Source organism: Phoca vitulina, unplaced genomic scaffold (genome assembly GCF_004348235.1).
Source record: "Phoca vitulina isolate PV1807 unplaced genomic scaffold, GSC_HSeal_1.0 scaffold39, whole genome shotgun sequence".
NCBI classification, from domain to species: Eukaryota; Metazoa; Chordata; class Mammalia; order Carnivora; family Phocidae; genus Phoca; species Phoca vitulina.
Genome location: NW_022589742.1, coordinates 15,842,698 through 15,866,739, shown reverse-complemented (window position 1 = coordinate 15,866,739; position 24,042 = coordinate 15,842,698). Strand labels below are relative to the sequence as shown.

Below are 24,042 nucleotides of genomic sequence, written 5' to 3'. Positions count from 1 at the left end.
TTGTTTGTTTATTTATTTTTAGATTTTATTTATTTATTTGACAGAGAGAGACACAGCGAGGGAGAGAACACAAGCAGCGGGAGTGGAGGAGGGAGAAGCAGGCTTCCCACGGAGCAGGGAGCCCGACGCGGGGCTCGATCCCAGGACCCTGGGACCATGACCTGAGCCAAAGGCAGACGCTTAACGACTGAGTTACCCAGGTGCCCCAGGCCACAAGTTTTAGAGTAGTTTGTTATGCAGTAAAAGTTAAGTGATACAGAACCTAAATAAAACCAAACCAAACCAAGAATAGTTGTCTTCAAAGGCTGAAGCTGACAATTCTGAATACAATTCCAAATGTTTCCTTCAGCATATTAACTCTAAACTCTGCATCCTGAGAGATGACTCACCAGTTACGGTTCTACAAGCCTTGGGCAGTGTGGCTTTGCTATGCTCCAGCACCTACCTAGCATTGTGGAAGATCTCCACATGAGGAAAATTATGGCATACAAATTATTAACATATCATTTACCTTGCTTTTTTTAATTATAAAAACAGATGTTTTGAAAACATAATCCATGCATATTCAAATGTTAGCAGTAAATGTGCATTTATAATAACATATGAAAGCATCATTTTTTCTCCTACTGTCATGACTGGCAACCGTCACCATCTCCCAGAAGACTCAAAATACTGTGACACTGTTGTATAGTAAACGATTGTTCACTGATAAACTTTGTCTCACCAATAATCACAAAATATGACAGATGACAAGAAATCCCACATAGGTGATACGGATTCTCGTTCAAAGTTACCAAGTTTGCATTCTGTAATGGTACCTCGTGTGATACCTTTTGTATTAGTCAATGTTCCAGCCATGTATCAACATGTATCAAACACAAGCTGTAGGACTTGACCTGTCTACAGAAGCTGAGCATTGAAGCAGTGTAAGCATAGTGCCCATATTGGCCTCCAGGGGAAGGGGTTCAAAGCTCCTCTGTGGTCCTCTCCCTAACCTCCTATACAAGTAGTGGAGGAGTGCAGAACTGATGGGTAAGATTCCCAAACACTTTTTGCACCAGAGTTTCTAAATGTGTAGACCTTGGGAATCTAAACAATCCCATATGGATAGAAAGCCTCTTTCTGGATTCATTCCCTCTGGAGTTGGTAGTTGTGAGGTTTTTTTCTCATTGGACTGGCAAATTTTGAAATTTGATTTTGGCTTCAAGGAAATGCTAAACTATTCACCTTGCTTTGGTTCTGAGTTCCAGGCAGCCTCTACCCTAACCTCCTTGTGCTCAAGCCCAATCAATAGTATACTAAACTGGGGTTTGGAACCAAAGTCCCAGTTAATAAAATGCTACTTTGCTTTCTTTTACCACTTTTTTATGTACATACATCCCTTGTAGAACACACAGAGGTGGTAAGGTCAAGGCAGAATTTAAGTATTCCTGAGTCCCCTGGTCTCTTACCATCATAATTTCATCCCTTAATGTACTTGCATCTCACCTCCACCCTCCACATTGGCATTATCTCAGCAGACAAAGCAAATATGTGCCCCAGGAACTGACATTTGGAGAGCAAAGTCCCACAGAAGAGACTGAGGTTCAGTCCTCCAACTTGAAGCACTGCTTCTATAGGCCGAGAATATAATCTCCCATGTGTAATAGGTAGGTACCGGTATTGATGCAAATATTCATTTTAAGAGCTAGGGTAGACTTTGAATTGCAGGAGCAACAAGGTCCACGACATGACCTAAGTCTTCCTGAAATAAGCATCTTTGGCCTATTGGATTGTTAGATCTAAATAGTCACATGGCCAACTAGATGGCAGGCCCAAACTCTAAATCTCTTAATCTTATTTTAACCTGCATCCAGGGGTAAAGAGAGAATGATGGCAAGATGAAATTCTGGGTGTCATATGTCTTCTCCAAAGTTTTCTGAGTCCCTTTCCACCATATATTCTCATGTTGACTCTGATTTGGGCAATATCTAAATCCTAATCTACAAATTTGTGGAAAGAAGATAAAGGGATAGACTAACAGAAATAACCCTTAGTGATTTGCAAGGCCTAATCAGGAGAAAATACACTCCTTGCAATGGCTTTCCTGATCCGGTATCTTCAGTGAGCACTGGTCAAATGTCTAATCATGGTTGTGGATTTCAGAGGCTTCAGAGTGTGGATACAATCACCGCAGGTAGAGTTCACTAATAAGAAAGGAATTGAGGCCTTTGCTGCACAGGGAAAGTAGATTTTTTGAGCTGGAGAGGAAAATTTAATGAAAGAAAAAAGTCAAAAAGATATTAAGTAATGCCTGTACCCAGAATGCCTTGGCTTTGAGAAATGGGTTGGCCTGGAAACAGCAGAAGGCCCTTAGTCAGCAGGTAGAATGATTACAGGATATTTTAAAACTCTTAACCAGGAGATACGTTGAGTTTTAGTTGTGATGGGAGGCAAGCTAGGAAAGAATTAGGAAATGAAGAGAAAGAATAAAGCTTGAGATCTTAGAAACCAGGATAGACATATGAAACCCAAAAGGACATACCTACAAAGATATACCCAGACATAATTGCAATCATCTCTCACAAAGGTAAGGGAGGCCATCTACCTAACTATGAACGACATAGCTAACACATACTGAGAAATAGAAGGAATACTCAGTGATCAGAAGAAAATGGGTAAATTATCGTATTTTAGCAATGCTCTCATATGGCCAGTACAAAAACTAAATGGCATTTGGAGACTTACAGTTGATTCTAGGAGAGAACTGAATAAGGTATCAATCCCAACTGATGATGATGATGGTCATATACCAAATATTCTAGAAAAGATAAGACCTTATGCAAAGATCTTTACTGTCTTAGATATAGTAAACAGGCTTTGGCCTCTACCACTAAAGGAGATATATTAGCTCAAAACTGTATTCATGATGGGAGGTAGACAACTGCACATACATGGCACTCACCATCAACCTTCCACACATAAATGGAGATCCTCAAAAATAGACCACAAAATTTGGTAGTCCTATATGGACAAATTCTGATAACGTATGTCATGAGAAGAAGATGAGAAATTAACCAAGCATGTCTTGGCAATACTTGGCAAGGCTGAAAGCCAATGGAAATACACAGCTTGAATCTGACTACAACGGCCTAGATGAAAGTCTCCCCAGTAGGAAAACAATGTATCAGGAAATGGACAAATCATCAGGTCACTAGGCCAACAGACGAAAAAGCCTGGTCACCAGGCTGTTGTAATGGCAATATGCCACAGTACAGGGAGAAAGGCCAACACTTGGTTCAGTTATCTAAATGGACCACTGCTACAGGTAAGGGGCACCAACTAGCATGGAGAACACTTCCAGAGGCCATAGCCTGGACACTAGCTTTGGCCTTACCAAAACTTGGAACCCTTTAACCTCTGCCTAACAATTCCCAATGCCAAAACTGTTGGTTGTATGAAAAAGTTTCCTCTGTTTATGGAGAGAAATCAGAACCCAGCACTTTGTGCCAGGGCAGAATATCCTGATGTAATCATATCACCTACTAAGTGTCCACAGATGGGTAGACCTTCTAAGAACAGATCAATGATATACTGTCCAGTCATTACTCTCCTTAAACACTCTATACCTTTTAATGAAATAACTAAGGGCTAAGAAGAACTATGCATACAAGGTGAGTATCTTAATTTGGGTTTCCTCAGAAGCAGACCCTGGGATAAGATTCTCACGCAAGTAGTATCATTTAGGAGTTGACCCCAGAAAATACCCACAGGAGAATAAGTGATACAGGGAAAGAAACAAAGTCAATAAAAAGTATGTCATCAACACAGCTACTACTTTGAGTAACTAGAGCTTAATTCTATGAGTAAACTCTGGGGAACCACATAGATCACATACCTAAGAGAGACTTTACTCAAGGGGTGAGAGAGTTTGGGTACTTATACACAACCCCAATTAGTTTTTGATTGAGAGCCACTCAGAGGTGTTAACCCTCTAGCTCTCCCAGCCTATCAAACAAAGGATTGAAAAGCCTTCCAAGGCCTCTGACAAAGTCCTCAAAGTCCTTAGACAAAGAGATACTGGCAGTTAGAAATCAGCTAGAGCACACAGAAATGATAAGGCTGAGGGACTGGGGACATGACAAATAGCATTAGCTACATGTATTTGAACCACAGGAAAATCTTACCCTTTGTCAATTGGGGAGGATAGCTTAGGCAGACTAAATGAAGACGACATGGAATAGAATATTGATGGAAGTTTGAAATTTGATGACAACTTGAGGATTTCAGGAGTTGATAAGAATAGAGAGAAAGCAATGTGGACACCAGCGCTATCATGGGCCTTGAAACTGGCACAGAAATCTGAAATAGGTGGCTGCATTGGCTACCGCACCATAGAAGAGGAACAAAAGACCACAGTGGGGACCTTTGTCAGTAATTGGGAAATAAGAGCATTTTATTTTGGTGACAGTAGATAGTTCCACCAGTTGAGTACAGGTTTTTAAAACCAAACACCCAGCAACTAAGATAGCTGCAATAACTTCTCTTAACTGGGTGGTCTCAGACAATGAAACCAAATCTGGGGGCATATTTCATGGAAGAATTGTGTGATGCAACAGTATCCAGGTTTTCCATATAGCATAACCACTCATAGGCCAGGGAGCCAGCAGTAAAAGGAGCTGTGCAATAAAGACAGATACAAATGGCTATTATGCAAATGAGATAACTGAGCTCACCCCCTTCTTTTGATTCTAAGGCAATTAGAGCCTGAGTACCCAATGGATCAAGACAGATGCTTTCCAAGTGCCTCTGTGGGAGGATTATTGGAAAACCTATTCACCTCTTGTCTTCTACAGAGGTCTTGAGTGAAGAAAACCACTCAGGGTCCCTGTTCTACTCACTTCCGTCCTTGCGCATTCTGTAAATAAGGAATCAGGTAGGGTCAGATTCCCATACAATCGATTGGACCATTTTTGCTGGTGGGCTGGATCATTGTGCATTTATAAGATTGTAGTCATGAAAACAGCACACTCTTCTGCTTCCTCTGGCCTCCAAGCAGCTGGTAAACTGAATGTCCTGTTTTTTCTCCCCAAAAGGCAGCCAGGTCTAGAGCTACTACCCCATCAGTCTCAGTCCCTTGTTTGAAACGGGATTTCTTTCTCAGGACTTTTGAATTGTCTATCATACTTCAATTTCTCTGTGGAGAATTGACAATAAGAGAGGTTTCAAATACAGATTCGGGGCATTTTGTATCCCCAACATTGTATTATTTGAACTGTGCTATCAGCTGGTGTTCACTGTATGGGTCTCCTTTGTAGGCTATGTTCAACAACAATGCTGTACATAATCTAAGACGAGGAATAGAGTAGGTGGTGAATTTTTCACTAAATATGGTGTGTTCTTTAAGTCAATGTCCTGGATAAAACCATTTCACAAGTTTCTGAGGATGACACCAGAAGTATTTATTGAGCATCTTGAAGAGCTGAATTTCACTTCTCTTTGGTCCAAGAAAGTCTCATAAGAGCCATGATATGGATCAGGAAAATGGCCCCATGAAAAGGCTGGAAGAACTTACCTGCAGATTTTCTCCCCTAAAGCAGATAGTCACATACAGCTTAGCTATTAACCCCTCTGGGTTAACAGAGAAAGAGCAAGCAGAGATTGTCAAATTTTCATGAAAGAAGTTTAAAGATCCTAATTGTACTGCTCCCACCCTGAATTTAATTGCTAAGAAAAGAAATGCTGAACTCATTGATCAGAGTCTAGGACCCTCACTGTTTTTCAGTACACAAAACTTGGGGGTTTCAGTAAAACCCTCTCAGGTATCATTTTCTCTAGCCCAGGTAACTATAGCGTTTAAATCTCATTGAGTAGAAAATTCCAAGATTTTATTTTGGGCTTAAGAGCTCTGGATTGAAGTTTGGAGCCAAAGTACCAGCTACTGAAGTATTACTTTGCTCACCTTCGCCTCTTTGTGGACCTTACAGAAAGGGTAGTTAAGTCAAGGACAGATTTGGGTATCTCTTGGTCCCTTGACCTAGTATCATCCTGACTTCATCACTTAATAGCACCTCAATTTCACCCCAACTTCCAACAGAGTACAAGACTCTAAGTCCTAAGAGTAGAAACGGTAAAAGGAATCCAATCAGGAGCATGGCAGTAAGAAATATGAAATCTAGACAATGAATGAAGACTTGGAAGAGTCCAGCAGACAGTGGATTGTCATTCTAGATTGATTCCTAGGTGTCAGAACCCCTATGAAAAGACTGAGGGTGTGAATTTCACGGATACCCAAGTTTTGCCGGTGACAGAATCAGATAGGAAATGCAAAGGATTTTGGTAGGGGGAGGGAGCAACCCTTTAGTGATCCAAACCTTGTTTTGATAACTAAAATCACTTTCCTGCATTCCCAACTTTGCTTATTTGCTATGTGTTTCACACTAGATTCCAATCCATTTTCCCTGTTCCCTTATAACCTGACCTTGATTCTGATTGATCACATGCTAACAGTTCCATGTGTTCCACGGGTTCTTTCCTGAGCCAACAGGCCTGGCAGCAGAGGCAGTAATGTAAAACATTCCACTTGTTCCCCTACATTTGCCAGCCGTCTTTCACATACACAGGACCATGTGACTACTTTGGAATGATGAAATATAAATGGATGGGACATGTGTCACTTCTGGGCCTAGGTAATGAAGAACCTACATGAGATTCTTCAGCCTTTCTCCTACAGCAGCAGCTGAAAAGGCCACATGTTCCAGATGGTATAGCGACAGTAAAAAACATTGGAGCCTCAGTCAGCCTGGAACCTTGAGTGACTGTGTGGAACAGGTCCCCTCCCATTCTCCTATCCTTCTGACCTGCATGGAATCTATAGTGTGAGCAAGAAATAAACTCTGACACTTTGAGATTGTTTGACCTGCATGGAATCTATAGTGTGAGCAAGAAATAAACTCTGACACTTTGAGATTGTTTGTTATCTGAGCATAATTGTATTCCTACAGAAGCCAGACCCCCTTCTTCTACATGCATAGCACTTATTTCGTACTCTTAACTTAGTTGTTAATAAATCTACATGCTATACCCAGACTCCTCTCAACCGTCTCTACGGGACAGATGATCACTCACAAGTCAGCAAGCAAAGCTTTAACTTGCAACCAAATACACAGTAGTGAGCAATGCAATTCAATAAACACAACTATTTTTCTACTGCACAAAACACAGGAAATAATTAAATTTCTTATAGACATTTCTTTATTATATTTTCCCACTTGAATATTTAGAGAATAATTTAAATGTAATGCATACTGACAGCAAGCACAGTATCAAATATTAGGGTTTTTTTTTTATATTTTTCTGTTCTCACCCTTTATTCCTTTAGGAAAAAAATATTTAGATGACCTCAAAAGAAACAATTATTATGCTAATCACAGTATGCAGTAACACATACAAGCCCATACTCAATAGAAAAGAAAGCAACAAAGAAGTGAAAAAGTCTTTCTCCTCAAATCATTTTAATTCATTTTTCCACAGCCATATAAATTTAAAGTATGAAACAACAATAATACAGCTATAGAATCTAGGTTCTCTTTCAAAGCAGCGGCATATAAAACATAGAAAAGCTAAAACCTCAGCACAAGCTTCAAAAGAACAAGGACTGAGAGGATTTTGATGAAGACATGAAATGCACAAAATACAGTACACAAAAATACTAGAATGCATAAAATATAAAGCTACACATTTCAGGTAGAAAGCATTGTAAAATATATAAAATATGCAAGAAATCAAAACCAAAGAGATTTTTCTTAGAGTACCATGAATACACTGGAACTGGCAATTAGCATTTGAAGATGGGAACAAGAAAATAGCAGTTTCCCATTTAAAACTTTATTTCTAGGCTTTAGGATTTCACCTTCTTGACATCCTTCTTTCCAGAGCTCTCAGTAGCTGACTCTGCTTTTCTTTTCTGTGACTAAAATGGAAACAGATTTAATGTTCTGCTCCAATATGCACATTTTTAAATGGCCCAACAATGTTAAATCTAGGATGTAAATGCATTAAAAAAAAATTTTAACATGAATATTCACTTAAATGTTATACTCACAGTTAACGTTCTATATAGCCCAACAAAATATATAACCCAATGTAAAATAACCTTCAAAGATTTTTTTTTTAAGAAAAGACATAAAATACCCATCAAAAATAGTCAGCAAATGTCTACTTACACATGGTACTATAAATGTACTCTCATCTTAAAGAACTACTTAAAGTTTTCTGGCAAAATGCTATTTATGAATGTATTATTTTTTAAAACTGTATGATAGATATTAAAATACCATATTTCATATATTCTATGATGCACATTTCTTTTTCACTTTAGCATCTCTGAAATCAGGATGCATCTTACAATTGATGACAAATTAGTTACTTGGCAGCAGTTTTACTTAGTGATACATAAAATAATGCTGTGTCTTACAATAGGAAACATCTTAGACTTGATGAAATATGGTAGTTTACTTAACCACACTCAAATAATATGATCTATTAAAGAATATTTTAAATTGTAGCTATACAAGGCAACCTGACTAGATTAAAATCAAGTCATCTTATTATTCAACAGTTAATTTATTACCAAGTAAACCAAGTAAAGCTTTGCTGTCTGCTCAAAGTTCTCATTTGTACTCATAGTTCCACAAAGATCAGAAAACTTATTTGATCAAATCAGAACTCCCAGTTTCAACCTCAGCCCCATCCCATCCCCCCCACCCCTCTCCTACTCCCCCACGACAACCAGAGTCTCAATTCAAAGGATTTTACTTGCATTATACTTCTGCTTAAAGTCATGAGGAATTTTTTTTAAATACTGAGCCCTGTTACTAGGGAGTTCCTAACCATATGTTCTACAGACAAATAGGGAATGCAGTTGTAGTGTATTCTTTTTCTGTCAAAAACAAATTAGCACTTCATAAAAACAGTTTTTATAATAGGTATCATGTGGCATTAAACATAATATAGGCATTTTAATTATGTAAAAAAAAAATGAGATCTACCTAAAAGTTAGGAAAATGCTGAAAATTTTACCATTGGAGTTTTAGTTGCCCGTTTCTTCTTTTCTGCTCTCTCTCTTTCCTCAATTTCCATATTTTCTTTCTCAATCAATGAAATTAGAGTATTACAGCGTCTCTGGAATTCCTAAACCAAATAATAAAAGACTTTTAATTTCTGCAACTGAGGCATAATCTTTAAAAAATAGTAATTATTTAATGGTATCACATCTGAAGTACAGAATTTCTAAAGTTGATGTACTTCAGAACAATATTCATACAGGATAGTAATAGATTCCACCAAAAAGATGGGGAGGGGGTAAATGTCATTCAATTGGTGAATGGGTAAACAAACGGTGGTCCATCCATACCATGAAATGCTATTCAGCAATAGAAAGGAAAGAACTATTGGTAAACACAACAACCTGGATGAACCTGAAGTGAATTAGGCTGAGTGAAAACAGCCAATCTCAAAAGGTTATATACCATATTGTTCCATTTATAGAACATTCTTGAAATGACGAAAGTTTAGGAATAGAGCACTTATCAATGGTGTCCAGGAGCTAGCAAAGGGGGGAGAGTGTGTGTGACTATAAAGAGCTTGCATAAGGGAATCTTGTGGTGCTGATTACACAAATCTACATGTGATAAAACTGCACTGAACCACACACACACACACACACACACACACACACACACACGAGTGCATGTTTAACCAATGAAATCCAAATAAGCTGTATGGTTGTACTAATATGGATTTCCTGATTGTGACCCTGTAATACAGTTATGCAAGGTGTTACCACTGGTTAAAACTTGGTGAAGGGTGAATGGGACCTTCCTATACATTTCTTTATAACTTCCTGTGAATCATTTCAAAGTAAAAAGGTAACAAAAATCATATAAACAAAAAAGGGAGGAAAGTCTTATTGCCAAAATAAGTTTTGGAAGTATTCAGGTTACAAATGTCACACAGATTTCTTTACTCCAGGGCTTCTCAGAGACTTAAGTTCCTGATGAGCACTGTCAAGCACTAGGTGGGAGATGTAGGATGCAAGCAGTTCCCAAACCTATTCAACCAGCAGAAATCTCTTCTCACAGGATGTCTTGCAGGATTAGAGTTCTGAGGAGCGTATCTCAGGAAATGCTGCTGTATTTGTTAATGCAAAGCAAACAATAGCTGAAAAGACTTTGCATTAACCTTGCCATTACCTATATTTCACTGCCAGCAAATCAATGCATCCAAACTATAAACGGTTTTTATGAATGTATGGTGAGCATTAAACATATGATTCATTAATACAGGTACTCATACATATTAACCCTGTAATACTTAGCTGGATTTAAAGGTAAATCATAGATAAATAACATTTTAAAGTATAATTCCTTTTCTATATAAGCAAAAATGTCTGATACATACAAAATAGCTAAACACACAAATGAAAATGCAGGTGTATTGGCAATTAAGAACCCCAACAAAAATATGGTCAAAATATAAGAACAGAAAACTCACAGAAAATTAAAACATCCAAATATTTTAAAATTTTTCACTGAAACTAATGGTCAAAGAAATGCAAAGTAAAAAGTCATCTTTATCAAATTGCCAGTGATATGTGCATGCACGTGTATGTGGTGTACAGATCCAGTGTTGGCAATAAGATGGGGATATAGGAGGGGGGGCGTGACTGGGAGGCTCAGTCGGTTAAGTGCCTGCCTTCGGCTCACGTCATGATCCCAGGGTCCTGGGATCGAGTCCCACATCGGGCTCCTTGCTCAGCAGAGAGCCTGCTTCTCCCTCCGCCTGCCGCTCCCCCTGCTTGTGCTCTCTCTCCTCATTCATGCACACACGTGCGCGCACGCACTCTCTCAAATAAATAAATTTTTTAAAAAAGGAAAAGTTTAAAATCTACATTAAAAAAAAAAAGATGGGGTACGGGAACTCTCATTCACTGATGATGGGATGCCAACGTTACTGCCTGTTACAGACTGCATTGTATCCCCCCCCCCAAATTCATATGCTTAACACTCCCGCAATGTGACTGTATTTGAAGATAAAGCCTTTAAGGAGGTAATTAAGCTTAAATGAGGTTGTAAGGGTGGGGCTCTAATCCGACAGGACTGGTGTTCTTGTAAGAGGAGGAGGAGACACCGAGAGGTACCTCTCTCTACACTCGTACAGAGAAAAGGCCATGTGAGAACACAGTGAGAAGGCACCATCTACAAGCCAGGGAGAAAGACCTCACCACAAACCAACGCTGCTGGCACTGTGAGCTTGGGCTTCCAGTCTCCACAACTGTGAAGAACTTCTGTTAAAGCACCCCCATTTGTGGTACTCTGTTATGGCATCCCAAACAGACTACTACACTACACTTTTCAGGGCACCTGCCTGGCTCGGTTGGTGCAGCATGCGATTTTCCATGTTGGGCTGTGGGTTTGAGCCCCACCTTGGGTGTGGAGGTTACGTAAAAATAAAAATCTTTAAAAAAACACACTATACCTTTCTAGAAAGCAATTTGGGAATATCAATGAAGCATTTTAAAAATTTCCTCTTTTGAACTAACAATTCCACTCCTAGAAATTTAATGTAAGGAAATAAGAGATGTATACCAAAATTTACAGAAGAATGTTTGGAGAAGTCTTATTTTCAGCAGGGAAATACTGAGAACTAAATTTCTGATCATGCGAAAGTGGAGGGGCACCTGGGTGCTCAGTCGGTTAAGCATGTGCCTTCGGCTCAGGCCTAGATCCCAGAGTCCCAGGATTGAGTCCTGCCCGTGTTGCGCTCCCTGCTCAGCTTCTCCCTCTCTCTCTCTGCTCCTCCCCACACTCGTGCTCTCTCTTGCTCTCTCTCTCTCTCGCTCACTCTCTCTCTTAAATAAAATCTTTTTAAAAAAAAGAAAACAGAATACACAGACACATCTTACTGTATACATGTATACAGAAAAACAGCTGAAAGAATAGTAACTACAGCAGTATGAGTGGTCAGCAGCAGCTAGCTCTGAAAGGAGGACCAATGCTAACTTTTATTTTCATTTTCATGCTAGACTGTATTTTCCAAATTTTCTGCAATGAGCATTTAGGTCCTGGGCAACCTGTAACGCTTTTAAGAAATGGCAAATGGTTTTAACTTTCCAAATACAAGCCAGAAAAATGACATACAACATAGGAAATGATACATACAGAAAGATTATCAACTATCCAAGCATTTTCTACTTCCTAAAAATTCAAGCCCAAAAGGAAAACCAAAGATAGTCTCTACCCAGAAAAACAAATCCTCCCTAATGTTTTAAAAATATTACTATTTATTAGAAATAACCTTACAAAGCACTGGCACATTCAGATTTCTCCTGCATCCCCAATTACCCAAGGTTAAATAATTTAGGAAAAAGAACATCCTTACTTACCAAAACAATAGTGGTATCTTTAATATGCAGACCAAATACTCTTCATAGCTTCACCCAATAACACACATACAAATTAAACAGCATGTTATTCAATTTATCTATTATAAAAAGGACCAAGTTGACCCTGATGAGATTTGATTGTTGGTTTCTAGGGAGACTATTAGATAGAGTCTTTATGTGAGGCTGATTCTTGACTCATTAAGCTGTACCCTCTGGCTGTTATTATTCTCAATAAGTACTAGTTGCCAGTGACTGCAGATATCTTTAGATACATGTTCATGGTTCATATGGGTGATTCAGGGGGAAAAAACTAATCCTTTTGAGACTGTCTCATATGCAGGGAAGTAGAACATCTCCAAATGATTATAAATAGACTGTATAATAAGTTCTTACCTTCATTCCTTTTAACATGTCACTAACTACTCCAGACACAGAAAAATACCCCCTCAAGAGAAAGGCACCAAGGAATGGAAGAGTGTGGATGTTACCTTCCTAGCATAGGTAATGTCACTTTCTCTACAGATACCAACCCCATTTTTTATTCACATGCTTAAGCACTGCCTAACTAAACAGATGGTATGATAAACAGAACACTAGCTAAAAACAGAAATTACAAAGCAAAAGGCCAGATTATCAATAAAATGGTGATTCACTTTTTGATTCACTATGAAAAATTTCGTAATATCAAAAGCACCTTCATCTTACATGATTTCTCCTTTCACATCCATATTCTCCTAAATTCTTGTACGTCTTTATATTCTTATTTTCCTGGGGTTACAGGGAATGTGTCTTGTGGTCTCTAACTGTGTCCACAATTCTGTGGTCTAATTATCTTTTACCATTTCCCAATGCTGGATTTAGGAATGAAGTTGGAGCGAGAAAAACAGCACACAAGAGGAAGAGAGAGGATGCAAAAACAATAAAATACCGAAGACAATAAGGAAATGACAAACGGAGGGGTGCCTGGGTGGCTCAGTCAGTTGAGCGTCTGACTCTTGGTTTCGGCTCATGATCTCAGGGTCATGAGTTCAAGCCCTGCGTCGGGCTCCAAGCTCAGCATGGAGTCTCCTTGAGATTCTCTACCTCTCCCTCTGCCCTTCCTTCCCCCATGCTCTCTTCCCTCTCATTCTCTCTAAAATAAATCAATAAATTTTCAAAAAAATAAAAGAAAATGACAAAAAACTGGTGTTAGTATCTGTGGCAAAAAAAAAAAGTATTGTGTTTATACATGTGTGGGAGATACTGGATTTTTAAAAAGTTAAACAAATTTCTTCAGGGCAGGACTTCTCAGAGCTTTTAGTACACTAATGTAGATTGTAAATGTCCAGGGCAAGACAGTATCAGCATTTCCCAAATCTATTTGAACACAGAACCTATGTTCTGCATATCATAGATTTTCATATCCTAGAACAACATTTGGTCGAAACCAACTTGGGAGATGCTATGCAGGGTAAGAGTGATAAAGCTAAGTTTGGATCAAAGGACAAAGGACCTAGACACTAACAGTGAAGAACTTAGGAATTTTACTTAATTTAGCTGACGAAAGGATCTTATTAATGGATTTTTGAGCAGCAGTGGTATAATCAAATGTGTATCTTGTACTCGGACATCTTCCCCTGATACAGACTTTCAGTGGTGTGAGTTCATAAAATCACAGACTCTCAAGATTAGAAAGGATCTTTAAAAATCATTCAAGTTGATGCTGAATCCATTCTACTAGGTCTTTGCTAGTTAGTTGTCTGGCCTGTCTGAATTCTTCCACGAATGGGACTACCAGTAGACTACCTCCCAAGGTTGTGTATTCTACATTTGGACAAGTTAAAAATGTTCCCTAATGCAGTGCTGCCTTATATTTCCCACAAGGGGTTCTAGGTCTAATTTTTGTAGACATAGAGAACAAGCTGATTCCCTCTTCTGTATGACAGTCCTTCAAATTCTCCAAGGCAGCTCTCACGCCTCCACCACAATCACCACCAGACCTCCCAAACACCTCCCTTTTAGGCTAAAGAGCCTCTCCCTTTATCCATCCTTCATTTAACACTTTTCTTAAAGGACTGTATAGCACTTATATCTACCATTGCTTATATAATTTCTTTCTTTCCTTTCTACCTTTCTTACAGTCTTTTAACCAGAGAGCACATCTTTTCTGTGAAGAGCCAGACAGTACGTGTTTTTGGCTTTGCAGACCACACAGTCTCTGTCACAACTACTCAGCTCTGTGGTTGCAGCATGAAAGCAGCTGTAGACAATACATAAATGAATGTGTTTATGGGCTGTGTTCCCATAAAACCTTACTTACAGATAATAAAATTTGAATTCTGTATCATTTTCACATGTCACAAAATAGCTTTTTAATTTCCTTCCAACCATCTGAAAATGTAAAAATAATTCTTGGCTTATAAGCCATAGAAAAGCAGGTCGGGGTGGGGGGCTATGGTTTGGCAAACCCCGTTTTAAACTATAGTCTTTAGATTTACTTTAAACAAATTATGCTGACTCGGTTTTCCATACCTTTCTAATGGTTTGTGATTCTATTCAATGCAAAGTCACCCAAGTTTCAACTTTTGAATACTAGGATACATATCTCTACCTTTATTTAATAAATGATGAAATGTTTGCAATGAGCGGCACTGCCCCTTACTGTGCGGTGAATATCAATCATGCCAGGCACCAAGTTCAAATATCCTTTGCCCCAATACTCAGCTTCAAAGCATCAATTCAAAAGGCACAGAAAGCATCAGTAGACTTGAAGTGACTTATTCAAAGAGATTAAAGAGGCTCCACATTACATTTCCTATGTACTAAAATCCTAGACACTAAGCCTACCTAAGTCTGAATGACACAAGGTCTGTGCCTATTACAGTTCAAAGTCAAAAGCAGGTGAATGAACAAGGGCAAAAAAAACAAATAAATAATGGATAAAGAAGATGTGGTATATATACACAATGGAATATTATGCAGCCTTCAAAAGGAATAAGATCTTGCCATTTGCAACGACGTGGATGGAACTGGAGGGTATTATGCTGAGCGAAATAAGTCAAACAGAGAAAGACATGTATCATATGACCTCACTGATATGAGGAATTCTTAATCTCAGAAAACAAACTGAGGGTTGCTGGAGTGGGGGGTGGGGTGGGAGGGATGGGGTGACTGGGTGATGGACACTGGGGAGGGTATGTGTTCTGGTAAGCGCTGTGAATTGTGCAAGACTGTTGAATCTCAGATCTGTACCTCTGAAACAAATAATGCAATATATGTTAAGAAAGAAAAAAAGAAGAAGAAGAATGTAGCAGGAGGGGAAGAATGAAGGGGGGAAATCGGAGGGGGAGAAGAACCATGAGAGACGATGGACTCTGAAAAACAAACTGAGGGTTCTAGAGGGGAGGGGGTTGGGAGGATGGGTTAGCCTGGTGATGGGTATTGAGGAGGGCACGTTCTGCATGGAGCACTGGGTGTTATGCACAAACAATGAATCATGGAACACTATATCTAAAACTAATGATGTAATGTATGGGGATTAACATAACAATAAAAAAATTAAAAAAAAAAAAAAACAAATAAATAAATTGCACTGCACATTTGCGCCTCTAAATCTGTAGGTAGTTCTATATAGTCAGAATTTTCTTCTATAGTTCTTAGTAAAACAAAATGGGTGTTTTTCTCCTTTGCTCTTTTATTAACTCCCTATACTTTACTTCCAGAATCAATACCTTCAACTGTACATTCTGTGGTATATTTTCCAAGTTCTTTGTCACTTTTGAACCTCTATCATACTTTAAAAAAGCAACAGCATTCTATATTAGAATCTCAGGGCCCAAGCATACCGGCAGTTAAATGGGAGATAATACTCCAATAAATATATCCTGTATTTCTCAAATAAGTATCAAACATTATGATACTTTTAGTTAACTGCTGCCATTTACACACATCATTATTTACAAAATGTTATTGTCCTCTCTTCGCAAGATAACACCTAAGTAAAAATACATAAAATGGACTCCTGTTAGTGCATTTATCGTATTTCAGATTGTTAGAATGGTTCAGTCTTAAATCCAATACTATAGTTGCTAATAAAACACATGATATTTAAACAGGCTATTCAAACTTATGAAAAAATAAAAGCTTCAGGGATGACAGCCAAATAAAGTCTATCATTAGAAAAAGGTAGGTGAAAAGAAAAGAAAAACTTGCTGCTAGATTTCTTTACTTTCTACCCAAATCTGAAACAACCGTAGGAGTTTATGGGATAGAAGCCAACTGAAGTACAAAAGTTCCATGCTCATTTATTCACTGAATACCTACTTTGTGCAAGGTGCTATGCTGGTCCTTTTAGATATAACTAATTGCACTTGAATGTTAAGAGAACAGCAGTTTAAAAAAAATAAAAAAGACTCTGGGGCAGATGGTGATACATTAGCCAAGGGGTAAGGAAAAAAAATGGAGGAACAGAGGAAAGATAGAGATATAAATTTGGGAATTATCAGCCTATGTGGTAACTGAGATAGACATTTGCCCACTTCCACAGAACAGTATTTCTAAAATGTAAATCTGATCACTGTCACTGTCCTATTAAAGTCTTTCAATGACTCCCCCCATTTCCTATAGACTAATGACAGAAGACTCTGTACGGCAGACAAGGCCCTTCATAATTTGGCAGCCAGCTATTTACTCATCTTCCAATACTTCCCTACTCACACCCTACCATACTAACCTATTCGCAATTTCTGAATATGCTGTGCTTGTTTATACCCTTGCATATGCTGTTTCCACAACCCAGAATGTAGTCCCATGGCCAACTCCTAGTTTTTTAAGACTTAGATCCAAGAAGGACCTCTTCTGGGAAGCCGTTCCTCTAACCTAACCCTCAAGGCAAAATTAAGCACTACCTCTCCTATACGTGCCTCTGTATAGAACCTTTTTTAAAATTAAGGCAGAAAAGGAACATTTTAGTCTTTTAGATACATGAGGAACTATACCCCTATGAGCATAAATATATTTTGTTTTTAATATTTTAATAATACTATAGTCAAGAAGAACCCATCAATATATTTTACAGTTTACCAATTTTACCAATAGTGTATTAATACCTATTTTCACATTTCATTGTAATGCTCTAAGATATCAATATTAGCTATTATCACACAATTAAGTACTAATATATAAAAAAAAAAGTCACAAGCAGCATTCTGCATGAAATTTCCTAGACTATACTGCATAAGCAACAAAAGTGTCATTGCAACTACAGAATAAGTTGGAAGTTTTTGAATTTGACTTTCATTTTTCTAAATTATCTATTAAAAAATCCTAATTGGACAGATAATTTATAAAATATCCTGTACCAAACTAATAACCTAATTAACATTTACTATCACTGATAAATCTATAAAAAGGAAGCAAGCTAATAAAAAGCTATAGCAATATTTTCTAAAAAGTATTTTTTTCTCCAATTCTAATCAGGAATGTCATTGTCTTAATTTTAAATAAGGAACATTTTCATTAATAATAAAGTTGTGATTTGAAAACAAACAGTAATAGTGTGGAATTTTTATTACATTGTATACAACAGTATGCAATTCTTTCTGAGATGCTATCAGAAAAATTCATTTAACTACCTAAGGCAGGGTAATTGTAAACAACTCATTACTAATACGTTGATTCAACTCCAAGCTGCATGGCTACCGGCAATGCACACACAGCTTCTTGAGGTGGCTGAGAGAGGAAAGAAAAAACCTCCTCAGAGAGGCTAAAAGGCAAGAATGCTTTTTGACTAAAATTAAGACTTAAAGCAACCCTGCAAAGGATGCTATAAATGGTTATATCAAGAAATGTTCTTTATCTCAGAAAGTTAAATTCTGCCTTTTCTCCTATAAGTCCTTAAAAGGACCTAAGCAGGTCTAAGGAATTACTGATTAAACTCTGGGTATTTTCCACATGTCCTTTCCAGTAAACTTGAATAATGTGCTACATCTTTTGAATCTTGATTCTTCTCAAATCTCCCAGTCACGTTAAGTCTGTCACTAAATGAATGGAGATAATACCCTGATATTCATTCCCTAAAAGGAATGGCAAAAAAATTAATGAGCTAATGTTAGTAAACAGATTGGCAAGTATTACATAAAGGATACTATATAAACACATAGTATTATCATTTCTTCTTACAGTCACTTGGTAAAGGTCCTTTTAATTCTGATCATCTTTGAATGTCCTAAGACTAAGACCCCATTATAAGATGTTTTTCTTTTTTTTTTTTTAAAGATTTTATTTATTTATTTGAGAGAGAGAGAATGAGAGAGAGCACAGGAGAGGGGTTAGGGTCAGAGGGAGAAGCAGACTCCCTGCCGAGCAGGGAGCCCAATGCGGGACTCGATCCAGGGACTCCAGGATCATGACCTGAGCCGAAGGCAGTCACTTAACCAACTGAGCCACCCAGGCACCCTATAAGATGTTTTTCTTAGCAGGAAAATGGTAAGGCGATTCACATGCTCTGAGCTTAAAAATCTAAATTGATCATATCCTTCCTACTTGTTTATGTAGTTCAATAGCGACTGATTACTTACTTAAAGACCACACACGTTCTCAGAGAAAAAAATCACAATCTTTTTAGCACATAGAAATAGAACTAAAACTCATTTTCTCTTTTGTATAGCCAGCATTTTTAAATGGAGAAGAGACTCAAAGAAATCTTCATACTTTAGCTGAAGGCTTTCAAAGTCAGGCATATTTAGAAGTGGAGGTTCATGCCTTTAAGCACTTTAAGACTGTTACAAGTCAGAAGCCATGAATTCAGTACTTTGAGATGTCTGAGTAAAATATAACTACCAAGGTGTTCACTTTCTTACTGAGTATTTCACACTATTTATTGGTGTTTCTGGGAAAGAAGAATCACCTTTAAGCAAAACTATGTTTTTTAAAGATAGCTTCTTTAGTAAGCTAAGTTTAAAGTTTACTCATTAATAAGATTTCAATTTGAACACAGTGACACACATAATGAATCAAATTACATCCTTCGTAGTTCTAAGATAGGATTTTTCAATGAAACAAATTAATTTTGGAAAACACAACTGCCTTTTTCAAGAGGAAGTTCCTCTTCCTAGACTGTGCATGTGATTCACTATACAAGAATAATTATTTAAAATAAAAGGGCAAAGAGATCACCTAGAATTATTAATAATCCATTCCTTTAATTCCCTAATGATTGATAATGCCATGAAATATTCCAAAAAGACAGTCTAACTATATGCATGTTCTAAAATATATTACCTATACTCTAAATCCAGAAACATAAGCAAAAATTATCCACTAACTAGGAGGGAAATAAAAAAATATGATAGAAAAGTTAAATAAAAAACTTTGGATTAAAATATTTAAATATGAAATAAACTATTATATGTTCTTAAAGATTCTTTAGAAATCATAAATTCCACCTCCCAGAAGGACAGAGGTATCTTCGTTATTAACAGACAAAATAAAGGTTTCACTTCGCAATCACGTAATTAATTAGTTAATATCTGCTCTTTGGAAAATATACATTGGAGATTTAAATCTCTTGGTAAAGAAAGAAGTAAATGCTTTGTAGAAAGAAGATGGAGGAAAATAAGAATCTTTACAAGGGAGTTCAGAGACATCTAGTGGTTGATAATAATATACCAGGGTTTTTTCTTAGAAAATAAAATAAGGTTATGTAGTTCTATAGCCATGTTTTTATTACAAATAATCTAAGGTTTTTCTTGTACTTTTGAATCTGTTTCATCCTCTGCTTTAATGATTCTAGAAACTGAAAACAGCATTAAACTCTCAACCTTTTAAAAAATTAGTAAGGTATCACTGAAATAATACTCAAAATTCAGCAAATGTTCTATCACATAAAAGGACATTTATGATCTAAAACATGATTCACTGACCAATGCAGGTAGGCATTTGTCTTTTACAAGTTGTTGATGCTGCTCTACATTAGATCATTACACACATAAAACTCCAAATGGCTAAAATTTTTAAATTCATGGCTTTTGAAAGTTCTCTGCTAAACATGGTCATAGATGCACTGAGCTAGAAGACACCTTAAAAGGCCAACTAGCTCACTGCCAAAGTCTTCAGACACTCAAAATAGAATCTCATTTTCAAAGCTAATAGAAAAGCTATTTACATTGTTCTTCAATAATCTATTTCAATGATCCAAAGAATCCTGTCAAACAACTCTTTTCTACCTCAAACCTCAGCCTTTCGTGCTACAGATTCTTATTTTTTATTTTTAATTCAACTTTTCCTACTATATCTTATTAACATATATACCTCTTCATATTATTTTGTGTAAGCATAGCACTTTAAATTTATCCCTATTAATTGTCATGTTGTGAGATTCAGCCTGTCCATCATTCCAATTTCTCCAGTTCCTTTTTTTTTTTTTTTTTTTTTTTTTTTTAAATTTTTTTTTTTTTTTTTTGACACAGAGAGAGAGAGAGAGGAATCACAAGCAGGCAGAGTGGCAGGGAGTGGCAGAGGGAGAAGCAAGCTTCCCGCGGAGCAGGGAGCCCGATGTGGGACTCGATCCCAGGACTCTGGGATCGTGACCTGAGCCGAAGGCAGACGCTTAACGACTGAGCCACCCAGGCGCCCCTCTCCAGTTCCTTTTGAATCCTGGCTTGATCCAAAGTATTTGCTAGCTCTCCAGCATTATGTATTCCATCAACTTGACAGGCACATTCTAATAGTCCATGAACACTCTAAATTTATGTTAAAGTTTTAATACATATTTGATCTTATAAAGCATCTGCCAAAATTAGTGTCTTCCATATAGCAACTCAGATTTTTCTTTTCTTTTTATTCAGCTTGAACTGAAAATATAAAATGAATCAAACAAAATATTAAGCAGTTACACACCCCTATTCACACTTTAGGCCAAGAAAACATTTATGATAGATACCAACTCCTTAAAAATGTCCATTGTTGGGGGCACCTGGGTGGCTCAGTCAGTTAAGCGTCCGACTCTTGATTTCAGCTCAGGTCCTGATCTCAGGGTTGTGGGATCCAGCCCCACGTCAGGTGCTGCGCTGATGTGGAGCCTGCTTAAGATTCTCTCTCGCCCTCTCCCTCTGCCTCATTCTCGCCCCACCTCTCTCTCTCCCTCTCTAAAAAAAATGTCCATTGTTTGAATTGTTAGTTTCTGGTGCTTTTAATTTTTAGGCTATATAAATCTATTTTTGTCTTAATTACCTCAGCTGAGAAAAGACTGACAACGCTAACATTAAAAATGTGTTGCATTTAAAAAAGTGTTCAATATCAATTTGAACACTGTCAAGCAGCAGTAGAATTTTTTTTTTTAAATTTTTTCTTTTTTTAATGTTTTATTTATTTATTCATGAGAGTCAGAGAGAGAGGGAGAGGCAGAGGGAGAAGCAGGCTCCCTGCCTAGCAGGGAGCCCGATGCGGGACTTGATCCCAGGACCCTGGGATCATGACCTGAGCCGAAGGCAGACGCTCAACCATCTGAGCCACCCAGGCGCCCCAAGCAGCAGTAGAATTTAACAGGAACACAATTCACATTAGGAAGTAATGAAGTAAATTGCATGAAGCTAAAATATCTCTTCTACTGGGGCACCTCAGTGGCTCAGTCGTTGGGCGTCTGCCTTCGGCTCAGGTCATGATCCCAGGGTCCTGGGATCGAGCCCCATGTCGGGCTCCCTGCTCAGCGGGAAGCCTGCTTCTCCCTCTCCCACTCCCCCTGCTTGTGTTCCCTCTCTCACTGTGTCTCTCTCGTCAAATAAATAAATAAAAAATATTTTAAAAATAAAATAAAATATCTCTTCTACTTAATTATATTCTGTCGCATCATATTCTTTTAAAGATTCAACTTACACAACAATTCCTTCTCATTAAAAATAAATCCTTAAGTTATTCACGCAGTCTCAAGTATCACCTGCCCAATTACAAAGGGGGAAAGGTAACTTTAAAGTGGACAGCTCTGGTGGTCATCAGATTAACCAAGTGATCAAACTTAGCATTACCAAGAGTGGGACAACCTATGTCAACGTGCCTCCTGATGTGATGCGATAGGAAGTACACATCACTTATGTCACATTCTTGCCCCAAATGCTTAACCCAAATCTAACAATGAGCAAATGAGATAAATGTGAGACATTCTACAAAACAATAAGCCCAAGCACCTTTAAAAAAGCCACTGTCATAAAAAACAAAAAGAAAAAAAGTTGTAGATTCAAAGAGAAAGTTGTTGATTCTAAAGAGAATCAACAATCAAATGCAATATGTGCACTTTGCCTGGATCATCCCAGCACTTTGGGAACAACTGGACAATTTTGTACATGGACTGTATACCACATGACATTACTGAATCAATGTTAACATTTTCAGGGAGGATGAAGGTATTGTAGTTATGTAAGAAAAGGTCCTTATTTTTAGGAGATAAATGCTTAAGTATTTAGAGATGAACACTCATGATGTCTGCAACTTACTTTCAATTGGCTCAGAAATCTCGATATGTAGATTTATGAATATCAGATACAGGTATGTGTTTCTGAATATAGATATGTTCCTGTATTTCTGAATGCAAAATATAGATTCTATATGCATATATAGATTCTATGTATGCATGTACAAGTACTTATCTGGGCCGAGGGCAAAATGTTAACAATTAGAGAATCTAAATGAAGAATATATGATATTTGAAATTTTTCAAGATAAAAAGTTGAAGGAAATAAGTAAGTAAAGAATACATACCATGGCAGTTCTAGACTTGATAAACCAGTCAAATCTAAACTGAGGAGCATTCCGCACACACTGTCTTAATTCTTCATATACGTTTTCTCTATCAAAGCCCATTTTGTGTAACATACAAATCAAGAATCTGTCTTCTTCTTCAGTATAGTTCTTTCCTTTGCTGGTTCCATACTGAATACGCAATTGATGAAATGGAGCCTTGTATCTTGCAATCTGTAAATTAAAACAAAATAAACATTTTAACTAAATGTGCAATAAGTCAAAGCTAATCACCATGTCAATTAAAACAATCTAATAATAATTTGAAAATTATGAAATATAGTACCTTGGCATCCAGGGCTTTCTTGATACTGATCCTTCGTTGAATTCTTGCTTCTCCACGTTCAATCTGAGCCATAATTTTCTCAATGTCCTGTAATTCATTGCAACGTTCCCAAAATACAGCTGAAAAACAGAATTATTACTTTTCAATAAATGTACTACTATCTTAAGCAAATGAATCTGAGGAGCTATAGAATAAAGAATTAAGATTCTTTAAGATAATAATAAAGAATAAAGAATTAACAGGACATGATGCAGTGAGCTTTATACTGTTTAAGATTAAGATTCAGATTCATACATATATATATATTCAATTATTAAATACCTCTTTTTATTTAAAAGTAAGACCTCAACAAGAAGGTTTTAGGCTAGTGAATTCCTTTTCATGAAATATTACGGAATTTTTTTTTAAAGATTTTATTTATTTATTTGACAGAGACAGAGACAGCAAGAGCAGGAACACAAGCAGGGGGAGTGGGAGAGGGAGAAGCAGGCTTCCCGCGGAGCAGGGAGCCCGATGTGGGACTCGATCCCAGGACTCTGGGATCATGACCTGAGCCAAAGGC

General features: G+C 37.5%; 1 protein-coding gene across 1 annotated transcript in view; it reads right to left on the bottom strand.

Annotated features, from left to right (window-relative positions):
* Window positions 1-203: 203 nt before the first annotated feature.
* The window catches only part of SMARCA1 (SWI/SNF related, matrix associated, actin dependent regulator of chromatin, subfamily a, member 1), a 74,111-nt gene continuing 50,272 nt past the window's right edge, over window positions 204-24,042 (bottom strand). The window contains exons 22-25 of the mRNA XM_032428248.1: window positions 23,481-23,599; window positions 23,156-23,368; window positions 9,061-9,171; window positions 204-7,951 (exon numbers count right to left, since the gene is read on the bottom strand). Coding sequence (XP_032284139.1) covers window positions 7,880-7,951; window positions 9,061-9,171; window positions 23,156-23,368; window positions 23,481-23,599 — 515 coding nt within the window. The 3' untranslated portion in view covers window positions 204-7,879. The remainder of the gene's footprint in view (window positions 7,952-9,060; window positions 9,172-23,155; window positions 23,369-23,480; window positions 23,600-24,042) is intronic.